General features: G+C 38.7%; 1 protein-coding gene across 2 annotated transcripts in view; it reads left to right on the plus strand.

Annotated features, from left to right (window-relative positions):
* The window catches only part of DPYD (dihydropyrimidine dehydrogenase), a 613,360-nt gene that overhangs the window by 88,456 nt on the left and 507,566 nt on the right, over nucleotides 1-17,338 (plus strand). For both annotated transcript variants that reach the window (XM_054037742.1, XM_054037743.1), the window contains exon 3: nucleotides 1,064-1,146. In XM_054037742.1, coding sequence (XP_053893717.1) covers nucleotides 1,064-1,146 — 83 coding nt within the window. The remainder of the gene's footprint in view (nucleotides 1-1,063; nucleotides 1,147-17,338) is intronic.

Genomic DNA, 17,338 nt, shown 5'->3' on the forward strand with positions numbered 1-17,338 from the left:
TGCACTGTAAAATTCATCTATATATTATAAATAATGATAAACTACATGTAAAATAAGAATAAAATGTAAATAATTAAATTCAAAATGTGAATTGTTTTGTGTAAGCTGAATTTTGATTCTGATAAACATTGTTACTTTAGCAATTATAAGTGTGCAATGAAAATAGTAATTGAATAATAGTAATAATATTTGTGTTGTATTTCTCTAAAACTCAATATTATGCCTCCCAAAAGGTACTCATTTTGCAAAGTTAAAAATGACTTCAGAAGGTACATAGCAATAGAGAATCAGGCCTGTTGTTTCAATAGGAATTTGTAGAGGAAAAAAGGGCAACACTCTGAATAGTGGAGCTTGCTATATGTTTGCTAAGAATTAACAGATTACATAAGGAGAAGCCTATTTTGGTATAATTTAAAAAAAAAAAATATTTTCACAAAAATGCTAATTTCATTTTAATGAAATGGAAATACTACAGTCTTTTCATTTGGAAATACTAGAGCCTTCGCTTCTTCAGTTTGGAAAAAAAAAACGTAATCAGCTGTTGTGATATCTTTATAAACAGATTATCTTAAAGTTTGCTACAACATTTTGAAACTCATAGTATTTAGGTTGATTAGTCTTTTCATGTAATATGGAATGTTTCATTTGTACGGAATTTAATGTATAGATTATGATGTCTAAATTCAGCATATTGTAATTCTACTTTGCCACATTTGTAAGTTTGCCTGTTAGTTATAACAGTAGTTTTGTATCATTTTTTACTGCAAAAGAACACATCTGTTATTCCTCCAAAAAAATTGATAAAGAAGAAAATTCTATATACCACTCTATAGAACACTGATAAAAGGATTTCCATGACAACCATATCATAAGCTTTTGTTCTTACTTTGTTACTGAATTCACAGTGTCGCTTTTAATGACTTCTATGCAATTAAAACAGAATGCATAATTTGCGTGAATATATAAACAATATAAATCAGTTATGTTTGCTCTACAGTGAATATAATTTATGATGCTAGAATGCTGCTTAAGAATCTAATGTGGATTTTTCCATTTATTGCAGAACTGTGAGACGCTAGAAAATAATTTTGATGACATCAAGCATACGACTCTTAGTGAACGTGGGGCACTTCGAGAAGCAATGAGGTAAGTCTGGGTCACCATAGCAACAGTCACAGATGTGGTAAAGAAAGAGTCATTCTTCATTATTGGGGGGAACAAATGAGTTCATTGCCACCATTCAGCTCTATTCTCTAAGGTATTAATTTGTCAGTGGAGAGGCGTCCCTTGAGGCTGTACTTTGGTTTTGAAGCTGCATAAATGTTAAGCCTCACTGCACAGTAAAAAATGTAAATGTTTAATTTGTTACTTAAAATGCTTAAGGGGTACCTTGTTTTATATTTATACTGAACTGTGTGAATGAATGAAAATATTGTTCATCTAAATTGTGTAAGTGTTAAAGAAATTTGTGGTGCTTTGACTGAGCCAGTATTTGCTCCTAATTTGTATTTAACTTTCTATATATAGTGGCCCATGTACTTTCTTTTTCTATTAGACTTTAACAGGATTACATTACTGTATTTTATAACAAAAATCAATGGTTTCCATCTTGCAAATTAAGAATAATATTTTTAACACAATACTTTATACTGTAGCTCCCTTTGTTTTATACATTCAGTATCTAGCATTATGCTTAAAACTTTTAAAAATAAATTAGAATTGCTCAATGAATGGATCTAATTCTGCCATCCTTACTCACGGTTGGGTAGTGCCTTGCTCCAGGAGTAGTCCAATTAAAGCCATTTGCACTTGGCCCAAAGCAAGGTACTGCTCAGTGTGACTAAAGGTGGCAGATTTGGGTCCATGGTTTCTGAAGTATCTTTTATTCTTTGAAAACTAATTTGGCCAATTTCAGAGGTGATGTAAATGATAATGGAAGTTATGTGCCAGTAAGTGACCCTGAAAGCAGGGGCAGTAAAAGGAAAATCTTAACAGGGGCAAAAATGTGTAGCAGGGCAGACTCCACTTTATTTAACTTCTCTTTGGTATCAAACAGTGTAATTTTAAGATTGGACAGTCTGCTTGCAAACATATGCGACCAATTCATTTGGTTAGTATTCATAATCCCTTTAAATTTACAGATATTCAGATGAGCAAGTTTTTTATCTACAGGCTTGTTCACCGTGCTCTTGCTTCCCATGAACAACAGTGTAAATAACTGTTCACAAGAGTGTTCACACATGAAATGCAATCTTGGCTGTTTTGAAAGCTCTTATTACTTGAACAACAAATCCACTTCTATCTGAATATTTTCACTTACTATTGTTCACATAACAATTGAAGTTGAAAGATTAGATAAATTATTTTTGGTTTTTCATTTTCTTTACTTCATGCATTTGAGAGCAGTCTGTGTGTAGTAATGTTTGGTCTTGCTTCTGTATATCCAGTCTGTTTCCTCTGTTTGTGTGAGTCTTCGGGTACATCTACACTACAGGGGGGAGTCGATTTAAGATACGCAAATTCAGCTACGTGAATAGCGTAGCTGAATTCGACGTATCGCAGCCGACTTACCCCGCTGTGAGGACGGCGGCAAAATCGACTTCTGCGGCTTCCTGTCGACGGCGCTTACTCCCACCTCCGCTGGTGGAGTAAGAGTGTCGATTCGGGGATCGATTGTCGCGTCCCGATGGGACGCGATAAATCGATCCCCGAGAGGTCGATTTCTATCCGCCGATTCAGGCGGGTAGTGTAGACCTAGCCTTCCACACTGCAACAGGAGAGAGAAAACAATAGTAAACATAGAAAAGTGATTTGGGGGCAGATGTGGCATGTGAAACTACTTTTAAACACTTTCTTTTAAACAGACTAGATTTTAAGAAGATGGTGTGTTTCTAACAGTCTGCGTTACAACATTTCACCGTTACAGTGGCAGCATTTTGTGTCATGTGGCTCACCAAAGTTTACTGTTAGATTTTGCTACATGCTTTCTCTGGTGGTCAAAATTCTATGGCCAATGGAATGACAGAATTTCAAAGGCTGTATTCCTGATACAAGGGGCTGTTTTGGAGGTGTATGTTGTTCTATATGCTAGGTTCGCTTAGAAGCACCAAAGTGGTTTAAGACTTGTCACAAACTTCCTTTTCAGCTATCTCATCTCTTAGTGGATAAATGCCTTTTGTTCCACTGAGAGGTGTGATACACATCATATAATATTGCAATCCTCTTTTTCATCTGATAAGCAGCTTTCATTCAGCTGAATTTTCTTGTGTTAATGAATTAAATAAAACAGTTCTAACTTGTATTAGCAAGTTTCACTTGATTATACTTTAATAACTTCATATAACACAGAGGTAAGTCCTCATATCTGTTTGCACAAGTGAATAAACTATATATATGGATGAATATTCATTGTTCTAGGACATCACAGTTTTCAGAAGTGCCACAAAGCCACACATGTCCCTGAATGCTTAATTTTCTTTTTTGGATCTCCGATAAATCTGAGAAGTGTGTAAAATGACAAGTAGAGAGTTCTGTATTGACAATCCTCTTGCACACCATTTATTCCAGCAAGTACTTTGGAGGAAAAAATCTTGTGCCTGGAAATGTGGCACAGTCGCATTTTGTTTTTGATGGGAGTATCCAAATAACTTGCTCCATAGGGCTAAAACTTCTCATGGTTTTGAGAACCACCCCTGTTTTGGGGTAATTGAGTATCTTGCCTGATCACACACCAAGTGAAGCCAATGGCAAAGCTTCTATTGACTTCAGTGGTACAGGATCAAACTCCATGAGCAAATTAGTCATGTATAATTATGCTTCCAAGTACATAAAAGGTCGTTACAAGAAAGAGGGAGGAAAATTGTTCTTCTTAACCCCTGAGGATAGGACAAGAAGCAAATGGCTTAAGTTGCAGCAAGGATGGTTTAGGTTGGACGTTCCTAACTGTCAGGGTGGTTAACCACTGGAATAAATTGCCTAGGGAGGTTGGGAATCTCCGTCATTGGAGATTTTTAAGAGCAGGTTAGACAAACCCCTATCAGGGCTAAGTATTATCTAGACCATTTCTGCCATGAGTGCAGGGGACTGGACTAGATAACCTCTCGAGGTCCCTTCCAGTCCTATGATTCTATGCTAATACATCTTTGAAGGTCAGATCAGTGGAAAGACTCCTATTGACATCTAAGGACTTAAAATCAGGCCCTGAGAGAACAAAGATATATTCTGGCAAAGCTATTGTATATTTCTGAGTGGCCGCTGAGTGGATGATACAACTCAGATCCTCAAATACATGTGTGATTGCATGTTTGGGAAAAGTGTGTAGAGAGGGGTTACACAGAGAGACTCAAATTGTGTAGCCATGGTAAAACCAACCAATTGATAAACCTAGTCAGATAGTTAGGTAGATCTCAGATGAGCCCTAAGTTTAGTGGGAAGGCTGCTCAAATTTATTCTGATTTGCCAGAATGTCACTGCTGCTCTACCAGATAAGAGCCACAAATGAACATTTCTCTCCAGTGACCTAGTTTGGAACAAGACCTCCCATTTTATCTTTCTTTCGTGGGGGAAAAAAACACTCAATTTAACATAGGTTTAAACATGCTCCTAGAATATGAATATCACTGTACTTCTGTATAAAAAGGGTCTTCTGTCTTCTTCTCTTTGATTCCTGTCCGTCAGCTCAGAAGAGACGATGGGACTGAATGAAGTGTTTCCCGTCTTTCTGTCTTGTACCAGCTTTGTGGCTTAGTTAATCCTTAAACCTTTTTATTCTATGTCATTCTCTATCATGTCAATCCAATGCATCATTGGTCTTCCTGTCTTCTACGTCCTTGCACTTTGATATGTATTGTCAGGTATGGTATCTTTTCCAGGTCCATTCTTGACACAAATCCAAGCTATCACAATCATCTGTTTTGGATTGTCTGTAACAGCTATCTTCTCATTTCCTTTTTTATGTTTTTCTTTCTTGTAACTCAGTATTTCCCTCAGCCACTTCATTTTGCAGTCAATATAGTTCGTTCATCAGCTTTCTTCATAGTCCAACATTCCAACCTGTCTGAGCAGCAGTATGACAATTGTCTCAGATATGCTGATTTTCATTTTTATTGAAATGTCTTGAGCCTTCCAGACCTTGCATAGTTTTCCAAATGCAATACCAGCAAGTCCGGTAGTTCTTTTATGTCATCTTCACAATTCCCATTCTTCTGTATACAGTCCTCCAATGTACGCAAATGTTTCCACTTGTTCTAGTTCTTTGTCTCCAAGTTGGATCTTTACGTCTTCCTCTTATCTTGCAGTTGCAATAATTATTGTCTTCTCTGTAGTGATCTTCATTCCAAATTTTCCACTTTCCTGATCTACTTTGTCAGTTATTCTCTGTAAATCCTCCTTGGTCAATGCTGTGAGCTCAGTATCATCTGTGAATCTAAGTTTATCCACTCTCCGCCCACATAACATGACTCTTCCTGTTTCATCTATCAGTGCTACAGCCATTATGGCTTCCAATACCAAGTTGAACAAATCTGGCAATAACATGCATCCTTGTCTTCAATGGTCATTATGAGCCATTCTTTTAGCTTCTTGAATACTCTCACCACCCTCATCAACTTGCTATAGATGTTTTCTAACAGCTTGGTCAATTTCTCCAGGTTGCCATACTTTTTCGAGGCTTGCCCAAACCCTTTTCTGTCAAATGCTATTAAAAGCCTGTTTGAAATCTGTGAAGTAGTAACAGGTTTAGTTGTGTTCCATGTACTTCTCCAATATCTGTCTTATCACAAATAATTGATGTATTGTATTTCATCCTGATTCAAGCCTGTTCCTCTGCAAGCACCACTTCCATGTACCTCATCATTCTCCTCTGGAACATCTTAGTGAATGCTTTGTCTGACATACTCAATAAGCTGATTCATCTGTAGTTTTTCTTATCTCCTTTTTTGTAGATCGGTACTATTATTGCTTTCCCCCATTCGCTCAGCACTTGCTCTTGTTTGTAAATCTTGTTAAATAGCTTGTGGATCTGTGTGTTTCTGGCAACTCTGCAGTTATGTTGTCACTTCCCTTTTTCTTTTTAAAACTTTTTGTTGAGATCTTTACTACTTAGAATTCTAATATCTGTTCTCCCACATTTGTACTGGGAAGCTTTTCCAGAACTGTTTATTTAGTGTGTTCTGCACATTGTACAGCTCTTCAAAATGTTTTTTGATCACTTATTCTTTGGTTGTTCATCCTCAATTATTTGCCCCTGTTTTTCACTGCCAACATTTTCAACTCGTATGCCCCACTTAGTTCTCTTATCTTGCGATAAAACACCCGTGTTGCATTTTTCTTCACATATTCTTCCTCTTCTTTTACATTGTTTGCTTGTTCAATTGTTTCTGTCACTCTTCACTTTTGATTTGATCTCTCTGGTCCCTACACTGGGACAGGACAGACATTGTGACATACTGACTTGCAAGCCTTCTTCAGTTCTAAGTCTAATTGTTTGCACTGGAGAAGCTGACTGAATAGAGGATCATTCCTAACAACAGTTGCTGCATGTAATGGGGCCCTTCCTTTGCAATCTTACATGTTTGGATTGGCTCCAGCCTGTAAGAGGGACTCTGTAATCTGTGTCATCTCTGACATCACAGATGGCAAGTGCTTCTTGGAACTGCATGATGCCACAAGGTGCAGAGCAATTTCCTGTTTTCCCAGTGTAGCAACATTCACATGGGCACTATTTTTAATGAGAAAATTGGCAGCAAACTTATCTCCTCTTTGGATGGCTTTGTGTAACAGACTCCAACCTTTCTTGTTCACCATAGCCGAATCAGCTTTGTAATTGACCAGTGTGGTTGCAATGCTTTCCAATCTTTGAGAGAGAGGGATAGATCTAAAGGAAGGTCTCCAGTGTGATCCAGTTCATTGAGCTTCCCAGACAGCTGTGAATTTACTTCAGGAAGATACAGAAAAACTGTGTCTTCCTCTTCACTTTAATAGCTTTATGCAAAGGATATTCAGTCTTGGATTTGAACATTTTGTACAACTGCTGAGCACTCATACAGCTGAAGTCTTCTTTCCACAAGTCATCCCAGTAACTAGCAATTATTTCAGCACAGTATTGCATTAAAATACTAGTATTCAGCACCTCTGCAATCTGATAGAAACAAATGCAGTTCCTGATGTTTACTGCTGATGTGACTCCTTTTTCACACCTTTCCCTAAGGAGCTGTAGTTGAAATAGATTAGCTAATTTCATCAGTTTTGTCAAGAATACGTCATCTTCTCTCAGCTCTAGCTCATCTATGTAGATCCAGTACAACAGTGCTATGGTCACCTTGGGGTCAGCGTCTGACAGATCCAACTCTTCAGATGACACTAGGTTGGCTAGACTCGAAGTCTCACTGTGGGCTGTGAGCACTGATACGTTTGTCCCCAACCTTTATCTTCAGATCACTATATATTGCTTCTGCTCATAGAGTTCAGCTACAATGGTGAGAAGTCAACTGATGAAGGAGTCACTGGCATTCTTTTGGTTACATTCTGCAGCCAACAGAGTACATCTCTTATCTGTATCAGCTAGTTCCTTTTGCAGCTTTATTTATTCCTGGCAGAGAAGCATTAGATACTCCTCCACCTTTGCCACCTCCTCTTCCACCATCTTGGGTCCAATCACCTGTTCCTCTCACAAGAATCACCCCCCATTTCCAGGACCCTCTTGGTCAAGTGCTCTCACAAGATCAGAAGACCTGAGTCCACCCCTTCCAGCCCTGGCTGGCAGGGCTGCCCAGAGGATTCAGGGGGCCTGGGGCAAAGCAATTTCGGGGGCCCCTTCCATAAAAAAAGTTGCAACTATAGAATACTATATTCTTGTGGGGACCCCTGCGGGGCCCGGGGCCTGCAGCAAATTGCCCCACTTGCGCCCTCCTCCCCCCCCTCCCCCCCGGGCGGCCCTGCTGGCTGGGACTCTGCATCTCTTCCTAGAATCAGCCTGGTTTCTTCTTTTTGTCCTTGTAGACGAGCACTAGTTCAACTGCTGTCGTCGTAATCCTGTTTTTTACACGGCTCCATGTCTTGTCAACATTCATTTTTTTTCTTTCACCAGAGATGTGGTGTTTTTGTCCATGTCATAGATATTAATTCTTGTCACTTTTTGATTGCTCTCATGCTCAACCTCATTGATGCTAGGACTCATTTAAGATCCACTATTGGCTGCAAACGATCTGCACAATAACATATTTAATTTCCATCTGTGATTCACAAGTATGAAGTCTGTCATGTTCTTCGTTTGCTGATCAAGTGATATCCAAGTCCACTTCCTCCACAGCTTTCTTTGGTGCAATACCGTATTCATTAGCACCAGGTTGTTACTGAGGTTGTTAGTAGCCCTTTTCCTCTTTGTTTTGTTCACTGAGACCAAATGTACCTTTTGCTGCAGCCCAAGAATTCCAGTTCAATCACACTTTTGCAGTAAAATTTCCCATCACCCCTAATGTTTTTAGTCTTGCTTGTATTGCTTTCTGTAGATGGTTATGAAATTTCTTGGGAGCTGCTGAGGTCAAAGCATATACTTGTACTATTGTGACTGCACCAGGCGTGAGTCTAAATCCCATCTTCAATGTACGAGGAGATAGTGAGTTAAAAGCCATCAGAGCCTGGTTTGCCTTCGGATTTAGCACTAATGTCACTCTGTCCTGGCATCCACTGTCTTCTTTTCCCAGGGTCAGTAGCTTGTGTTCATCATGGTAGAATTCTCCTGTGTCTTCCCATCTCATTTCACATAGACAGATTATATTGCGCTCATATCTTTTCTATTCACGCATCATTACTGCAAGTGCACCAGCCTGGTATAGTGCTCTTATAGTCCATGTTCCAATAAATGTCTTATCCTTCCAATTCATCATATAATTCCCTGTTCTGTGCATTATAGTGTGTATTTGTTCTGATTTCATACTTCTTGCCCACCCTCGGTTTCCAAGCAGCGAGCGTGTCACTTGTTTGTCTGGGTGATGACTGAGCTGGTATGCTTTAGTTTAGTTTAGCTTCTGCAACCCTACAGAAAATCGACTCAAATTTTAAGTATATTTCAATTCTGAATTTAAATATTTAAATTAAGAATGAAATGAAAACCACATTTCTTAGGATTGTGTGTGTGTGTGTATGTACAATTATATAAGATATTATATATAATTTTAAATGTGTAAAATATTTTTAAAAAATCAGAGAATATCTATCATACTAAAGCCTAAGGAATGCTCCTAGTTCTAATTTGCATATTATTTTACACCTAAATCATGAAGTAGGTAACAAGCTGCAAATAGTTAACATTATTCAGGGTATAATGATTGGTATTGTGAGAATTTGGTTTAATTTTAAGTACACATAATTGAAGTGCTGGTATGATTATAATGTTTTGTTAATATTGTTAATAAATACACCATTGTGGATATACTATCATATTTTAATGTAATTGCAAAGCTTAAGTAAACCATAAAAGGAAATTAATTTTTGAATCCATGTTTTACAAGTGGAAAAACTGGTGATTTACATATTCAAAATATCTATTACTCTCATCTTGTTTGGTATTTTATACAGTAACTTGTCAGAAACAATAGCATAGAAGTCTATGTATAATGTCTATGTATAAGAATATTAAACTTATCCTAAATAGGGCTCAATTTGATCTTAACATAGATCCACTAAAGAAGAGACAAATCCTGGTCCTCTGTAAAGCTTCTTTCTGCTATTCTGGAAGAGCAAAAGATGCGTGCAAGAAACTAAAGTGCTGCATCAAAATCCCTGTTTACTTTATGCTGTCCCCTGCAGCCTTGTCACAGGTGGCATGTGGAGGGGCATGAGCCGGGGAAGGTGGGGAGTGCTGGTGTGTCTTCAGGTGTACAGTCCTGAGGGTGATTATTATTAGAAATGTAAATTGGGTTTTATGAGAAATAATTTTAGTTTTCGTTCTCAATCAGGCTAAGGTTAGAAGAAAAATAGTAAACAGAGGCTTGGGGGCAAGAATCTATAATAAAGTCAAAGATAAAATTCAGAAGGAAATTTTTTTTTGGCAGGGGAATGGGAAATGACAGAAGGTCCTGTGTTACTTCCTTTCATTCCCTCTAAGCGTATGTTACTATTTTTAATATAAGCACTTAATGGCAGAAGCCTGAATTATTATATATCTTAAAAGGTTGTAACACATTTTTGGGCACTACATAAGTAATATTCAGTTTACATCTCATGTAAATTTTCTCTGTCCAAAAGTAGAGAACATTAGACAAACAGTGCTTTTATCAGTATCCCATGAGATCTCTCTGATGGTATGCCTGTGTTTGTTTACCTTACCAACAAGGACAAAATGGTTTATGTCAGCAATCAGTGTGGTATCAAGAGTGGCTAAGTGGACATACATTTATGTATCCTAATTCTAGATGACTCTATCTCCTACTTTTGTGAATGGTATCCTTATATGGGTAGGTTGTTTCTTGGGGAGATTGGCTGAGTATGATTACAAGTTCATGAGTAGAGAATAAAAACATTAATTTTTGGATACCTGGTGTAGATGTCACTAAATCCCTCCTTATTAACTAGTTTAGACCTTTCTGCGGTTCCGTACAAAGATATTCAAATTTGAATTATATATACATTCCTGAGCAAGAGAGGACAGATATATTTTTACCCCCATCTGTAAGAGCTAGAGGAGGAAAATTGGACAGGACGGAATGGAATTAATTATGTAATGCATTTTTGACAAATGTGTCCTTTATTCTCTTATAAGAAGAGCGTGGATATGAGACTACACCTCTCTACTACCTCACTTTGCTAGGACCATAATCAACAGGGACTGATTCTGTTCTTGCTGTTGTCTTGACACCTGTTTGTCCAGGGGCTAGTAATAATTAATTTCCTCTTAATGTAGTCTAAAATATGGGATACATTTGAAAAGTGATGTTACTCTAAAGGGTCTTGGTCTTGCCTTCTCCAGCAGATGATGGTTTTCCTTTTAGATGTTTCTACAAGGTCTGAATCAATAAAAATTCCCCAGAGACAAACATTCCCATCTTGCCCTGATATCTTGCCAGTGTTTAGTCTTAATTTCCCCAACAGGAATGGTATATGACAATTAGCAATTACTTGCTAACATGATATTTATCATTGTTTTCATCCACCTTAATTCATCCATTTTTATCCATGCACATTGCTTATAATTTTGTCTGCTTGGGACATTTCTTGACTTGGGAGAGATAAGTGGTATTACCTATGGATTTACTGAAAGTTGCTTAGTTTCCTCTTTCCTTCTAAGTGTAACTATGCTTTACCCCCGTATATGATTATAGCAACTCAAGAAGAAAAAAATCAGGGTCCTTTAAAATGTTTCAAGTTAAGCACCCAAAAAACATTGGGACCCAAAAATCACTGGTGACTTTTTAAAATCTTGGCCTTGATAAAGGAAATTGATCATTTGGACACTACTTTCAATTTGGAGATCATGCTGTGTTTTTGTTTTCAGCTGTATTGAAATGTTCTCAAGTTCTAAATGTTACTCACTGTACATTTCTGATAGTTAATTTCCAGGAAGAAACAGAATATACTTAAAATAAGAGGTCATACTTTCCTTAGAATTTCCAATGTTTATAGACATCACGTGATGAGGATCATTTTATGTAACTTTTACTCATAGTAATTAATAATGTGGCAATGTATGGATGGTGCTGAACATGCCCGTGTAGCCAATTATATTTTGTATGTTTTTTTATATGCCCAGTATAGAAATAACTAGAGAACATTTTAAGCACTTTGCAACTTTTGGTAGTACTATACCTAAGTGTATTACAAAATAAGGAGGAAGATCTATACTGTGTCTGACAGATAGGGGTCAAGTTGTCTGGGTCAAATTGTGAACTCCATATTGTTTTGAGAACACCATTTTGTGATTGTAACCTTCTCTGTGAGGTGGAACCTTGATGTTGGGTTGAGACATCTGGTGCTGAAAATCAGTCTAATCTTTACAAGGTCAGTCTATTCTAGACATTGTGTATTCATGCTAGATTGTGGGACGCCTCAAAGGGGGCTAACAATGAGACAACCATCAACGTTGAATGACTCTTCCCTACTGGAACAATAGGTTTTATACCATGAGGCCCAACTTTGAATGACATGCAAATTTGTGAAGCGTTCCATATTTTTATGCCCAAATACATTTGTTAGTCTCTAAGGTGCCAAAAGGACTCCTCGTTGTTTTTGCTGATACAGACTAACACAGCTACCACTCTGAAACTTTGAATGACTGTCAGTAGCCAGTGCAAACCCTTGGACCACCAACACAAATCAATGGGGTAAGGGGCTGGGTCAGAAATGGGACAGACTGTTGTAAAATGTGGCCGCATTTTTAAGCAAGGAGGCCATTCCATCATTCCTGGAAAGCAGAACTTGCTAGAGAGTAAAAACAGGAGAGACTGCCTTGCCTAAGGATACTGACCAGGACACCCAGGATGAGATCAGACCAGGGAATTGTGTTCAGGACTGTGGGTTGTTTTCCACAGATCTAAAACTTTCATGTGCTTTTTAAACTTTCATGTGCTTTAATAGTAAAGTCTTGGTGGCTATGAAATTTCTTTGCTGATCCTGTTTCCGTTGCTTTACTCCCATGTTTAACTATAAAACCAGGTCTCCCACAGCCAAATGGACTCTAGGAGAAAATGTCTAAGCTACTAGTGGTTCGGAAGGGCTGAGGCACTGGTTTCAGGGTCTAGGTGGCTAGACTGCAGGATACCACTGCCCAAGAAGGGTGTCAGACATGGGGGTCTGCACCTGGGAGTGCACCTGAGAGACCCACAGCTAGGAACAGTGACCAGTCACTATCCAAACGCAGGGGTCTTACAAGCACATGCAATTCAGAGGTTGGAGCATATCACAACACAGTGGTGTCTCTCTGTCCAGAAAGCAGAGCTGGGTCAGGTTATGACACTGTACATTTGCTAAAAGCATCCTAGAACATAGAGTGGACCTATAGCATTACATTGTTTGACTTCTAGTAATCTGCAGTCTTCAATAGATATTAGACCTTGTGTTGCATCTTTATATACCGCTTAAACTGCTAGTTGTTATAAGAATAAATTAGAGCACTTAATATTTGATTTGCAATTTCAAAAAACAATCAGCACAGCTTTGAAATATGGGGAGCACATGGTTCTAGTTGTATTATAACTCACAGTGAGTTTCTTGTCATTGTATTCCCACAGTGTTTATCTCCAGTGCTTTAGAAAGTGATTGCACTGCCTTATATATAATTAAAATATAAATCAAGAAACCATAAACTGTCTTGTTTTGAGCTTGATTGTGAGATTGATCTTCAACAAAGTAGTCTACTTTATAATACCTTGACAGGAAATTTTGATGTTGAATTGTTTTTCCAAGTTTATATGGTCTTAGAAGCTTATATAGGTTTATATGCTGTTGCACCTATGTTGTCCGAGATATAGTATATAATTTCTGATTTTTCATTTGGGAATTTTAATTTACTTTGAGCTGGTGAGGTAAATCGGAGAATAAGCCTGACTCCTTAGGGAATACCATAGTGAGGGGGATCAGGGGAGTTTAGAGAGATTGTGATTTCCCTTGAACATTCCTTCAATCACCTGTCTAGAATAAACTGAAGTTCTGTAATTTTAACTGACCTAAGGTGATGTACAGTACATGATCAGGACTCGTGGTTATAAATTTCTATTGAGTTCTGTAGAAAATCACAGTGAAGTGCATCTTGCTTTGCAATCCAGACTTATAATTGCTTTGTATCAAAGAACTGAGCTGCCCTTATAGGGTAACTAAGGAATAAAAGCACCTAGGAGGAAAACATAATCTAAATACTAAGTTTTATTAATTTAAAAATATTCAATTGTTTAAAAATGTACATTTAAATCCCATATTACCATTACCAATCATGTGATTATGTACAGTAACATTTTGCTTGTTTAAAAGATGTTTCATATAAACTATTTCAGGAAGACCTAGTAAGATTTCTAATAAGAAAAGCAATTTCTTCATCACTGTTGTGATTTACAGGAAAAACTAGATTATATTTTGTCTATTGTATCATTGATATTATTGAGACAAGATGGGCGAGGTAATATCATTTATTGGACCAACTTCTCTTGGTGAAAAAGACAAGCTGTGTAGTTCGAAAGCTTGTCTCTCTCACCAGCAGAAGTTTCTCCAATAAAATATATTACCTCACCCCCTTGTCCTGATATCCTGGGACTGATACGGCTACAACAACACTGCATATTGATATTATTGTAATCAGTAATGAAATGTAATATTTGTGCTGTTGGCAGGTGGAAATGTGACAGCATTAGCAAATTGTAGAAATGTTTACTAAGGTCTCTTCAAAGTTCTTAAGAAAAAATCAGCTTAGCTCACTAGACATCTTTCAGGACCTGACAAATTCCTGTAAATGCCAGCTTGTGATGGCATTTTATATACACCTCTACCTCGATATAACGCTGTCCTCGGGAGCCAAAAAATCTTACCGCGTTATAGGTGAAACCGCGTTATATTGAACGTGCTTTGATCCACCGGAGTGCACAGCCCCGCCCCCCCAGAGCACTGCTTTACCGCGTTATATCCAAATTTGTGTTATATCGGGTGGCGTTATATCGAGGTAGCGGTGTATATGTGAATGTAATTAATACTGTGTGTTTTAGGGTGGAATCCAGGATATGGGCCTATGTAGGTTATTAGAATTTTCTATGAATATTAGAAGCACCAATGCTTTTATTTTTGCTGAAAGCACAATCTAACACCATATTTCTATTTAAACTCTGTATTATGTTGAAGGCACTGAAAACAAAAGTTTAGCAAGAACAGAACTGCAGTTTTCAGCCTATATTAAGTAAGTTTCTTTAGGTCTGAGAAGCTGTATCATGGAAATCTATTAAATGCTTTATTAATTTCCATTCATGGCTCTTAGGGGCATGATCCAAATCTTATTTTTTTAAGTCTTCAGTTGAGCTTGTATCACATATATACTTTTTTAAAAATGAGGCATGGTGACTAGGAGTAAATATGCATAATACCTGCACTCAAGCTGAAGATGGCAAAAACAGGATGGTCAAAAGCTGATGGGGGGATGTGTTCCTCTCATTTCCTGTGGTTGTGCCTATTATAATGATAGAGTAAAATCTTCAGGATCTTGTCCATATATTGTAAGCACATCATTGACTTGTGTGTGCATGTGTCATTAATAACAATATCTTGGAGTGGAGAGAGAAGAACTTGTCTTGCAATTTGTGAGGGGGAGGAAGAGAATCTTTTTCTGCTTTTTGAGCCCATTAGTGTTGATTTAAGTGAAAAACCATATTGGATAAGAGTCAAATTTTTTGCTTTTTAGTATACCACAGGAGACCATGTCTGACACTGGTAGCGAAAGAAAGTTTTGAAAACCACTGTGGCAGATGGCTTATCACAAAGACTCCAAAGAAGACATACATTGGTGCAGTGTCATACTTTCAGTAGCAGGATTCTTAGATATGCAAATTGTTAGAGTAGGAAAAAAACACAGTAAAGCAAGTTGAGAGCCGTCCATCTATCTCCCTTTATTATTTTCTAAAATGAAGTTAGGCACTTTAAGTATTTCTTTAGATTTATTTTCAGATAGAATTAATGGCCTGGGATCAGTGATCTAGAAAACTCAAGCAATTCCATGCAATATGGACTGGCAACATTTTAGCTCCTTTAGTTACACAGACCATTTCTTTTGAAAACATTTGTGCTACATTTGTAGAGTTCACAGTTGCTTTTCAAATGTGTATTTCCTTCCCCACACAACCTACTCGTGACTTTTTAGGTTTTACAATCTGATTTCATGTTTTGGAGGTGTGAACAGTGTGAACCAATAGATTCTCACCAGCCCCAGGGAGTTTGGCAGACAATCACGAAGGTGACTTGCTTCTCTGACAAAGTCCCAAATCCCACAGCTCCAAATGTGACCCAGCCATTGCCTGGTGGGCCAGGGTGACCTGATCACCACAGAAAGGCTGGGGGGAGGTAAAGGATGCCAGAAGACTGTAGGAGAACTTATTAAAAGGATATATCAGTATTTTGCTTATCATCATCTACACACACAGTCTTTTCCCCATAAGTTCCTTTACATCTAGGGCAAGTCCACAGTTCACTGGGGGGCAGGCTCCAGCCCATGCCCAACTCTTCCCAAACTCCGTTTCTTTTTCTCAGGGTGATTGCCCCTCTTTGGATCTGTTTTTCCCATTGGCACTCCTTCAGCCTGCAGTCTTCTTGCGTGTTGCCTCTGCTGCTGCTCCTCTTTTTCTGAGATGACTGTGTCTGGCTTATATAGACTCCTGACCTCTCCTACTCCCAGCATCCTCTGGAAGAATTGTTCAATTGGAATCAAGTGGTTCCTCCTGCCCCACCCTGTAACAGTTCACACTGCCACAGATAGTTTGACAGTGAATCTACCGTGTATCTACCCACTACACACACACACACACACACAGTGTTCTGTACTCTAATGGTGGTGAGTCACATACAGAGGTTGATGAGCCTGCTGCAGCTTTGGCTAACACAGCTGGGCATTTTAGTTCCGCAGTTAGAGGCTCATGCTTTTACACACAGGTCCTGGGTTCAGTCTCCGCTACCACCAACCCACCTGCGGTGTGATGTTATATTTCATAAAGCTCATTACTTACAGTCCTCTTCTTCTTTTAATATCTCCTCTGTGTGTGGTTAGAGACCAGTTCTTTATAACTACAGTAACTCCTCACTTAAAGTCCTCCTGGTTAATGTTGTTACGTTTCTGATCAATTAGGGAACATTCTCGTTTAAAGTTGTGCAATGCTCCCTTATAACGTTGTTTTGCAGCCGCCTGCTTTGTCCACTACTTGCAGGAAGAGCAGCCCGTTGCAGCTAGCTGGTGAGGGCTTGGAACCAGGGTGGACCGGCAGCCCCCCTATCAGTTCCCTGCTCCCCTAAGTTCCCTGTGCAGCAGACACCCAGCAGGCTACCAATTGCCAGAAGTTCAGCTGTCCCGCCCTGCACTGCCATGTGCTGCTCCTACCCTCTGCCTTGGAGCTGCTCCCGGGAGCCTCCTGCTTGCTGTGCAGGGGAAGGGGGAAGAAGGGGGCTAGTGTCAGGGTTTCCCCCTCCCCCCTACTCCTGCCCCCTGCTTACCCCTTCTCCATATAGAACAGGGTGGGAACAGGACAGGGCTCAGGACAGAGAGAGCTTGCTGGCCGCAGCTGCTGTCTCAACTTCCTGATTTTTTTAAAGGCAATGTATGTAGAGTGGGGTAAGCGTTCTTAAAGAGGAAATGCACATCTCTCTCTCTCTCTCCCACACATAG

The sequence above is a fragment of the Malaclemys terrapin genome, chromosome 8, assembly GCF_027887155.1.
Source record: "Malaclemys terrapin pileata isolate rMalTer1 chromosome 8, rMalTer1.hap1, whole genome shotgun sequence".
Taxonomy (NCBI): Eukaryota; Metazoa; Chordata; order Testudines; family Emydidae; genus Malaclemys; species Malaclemys terrapin.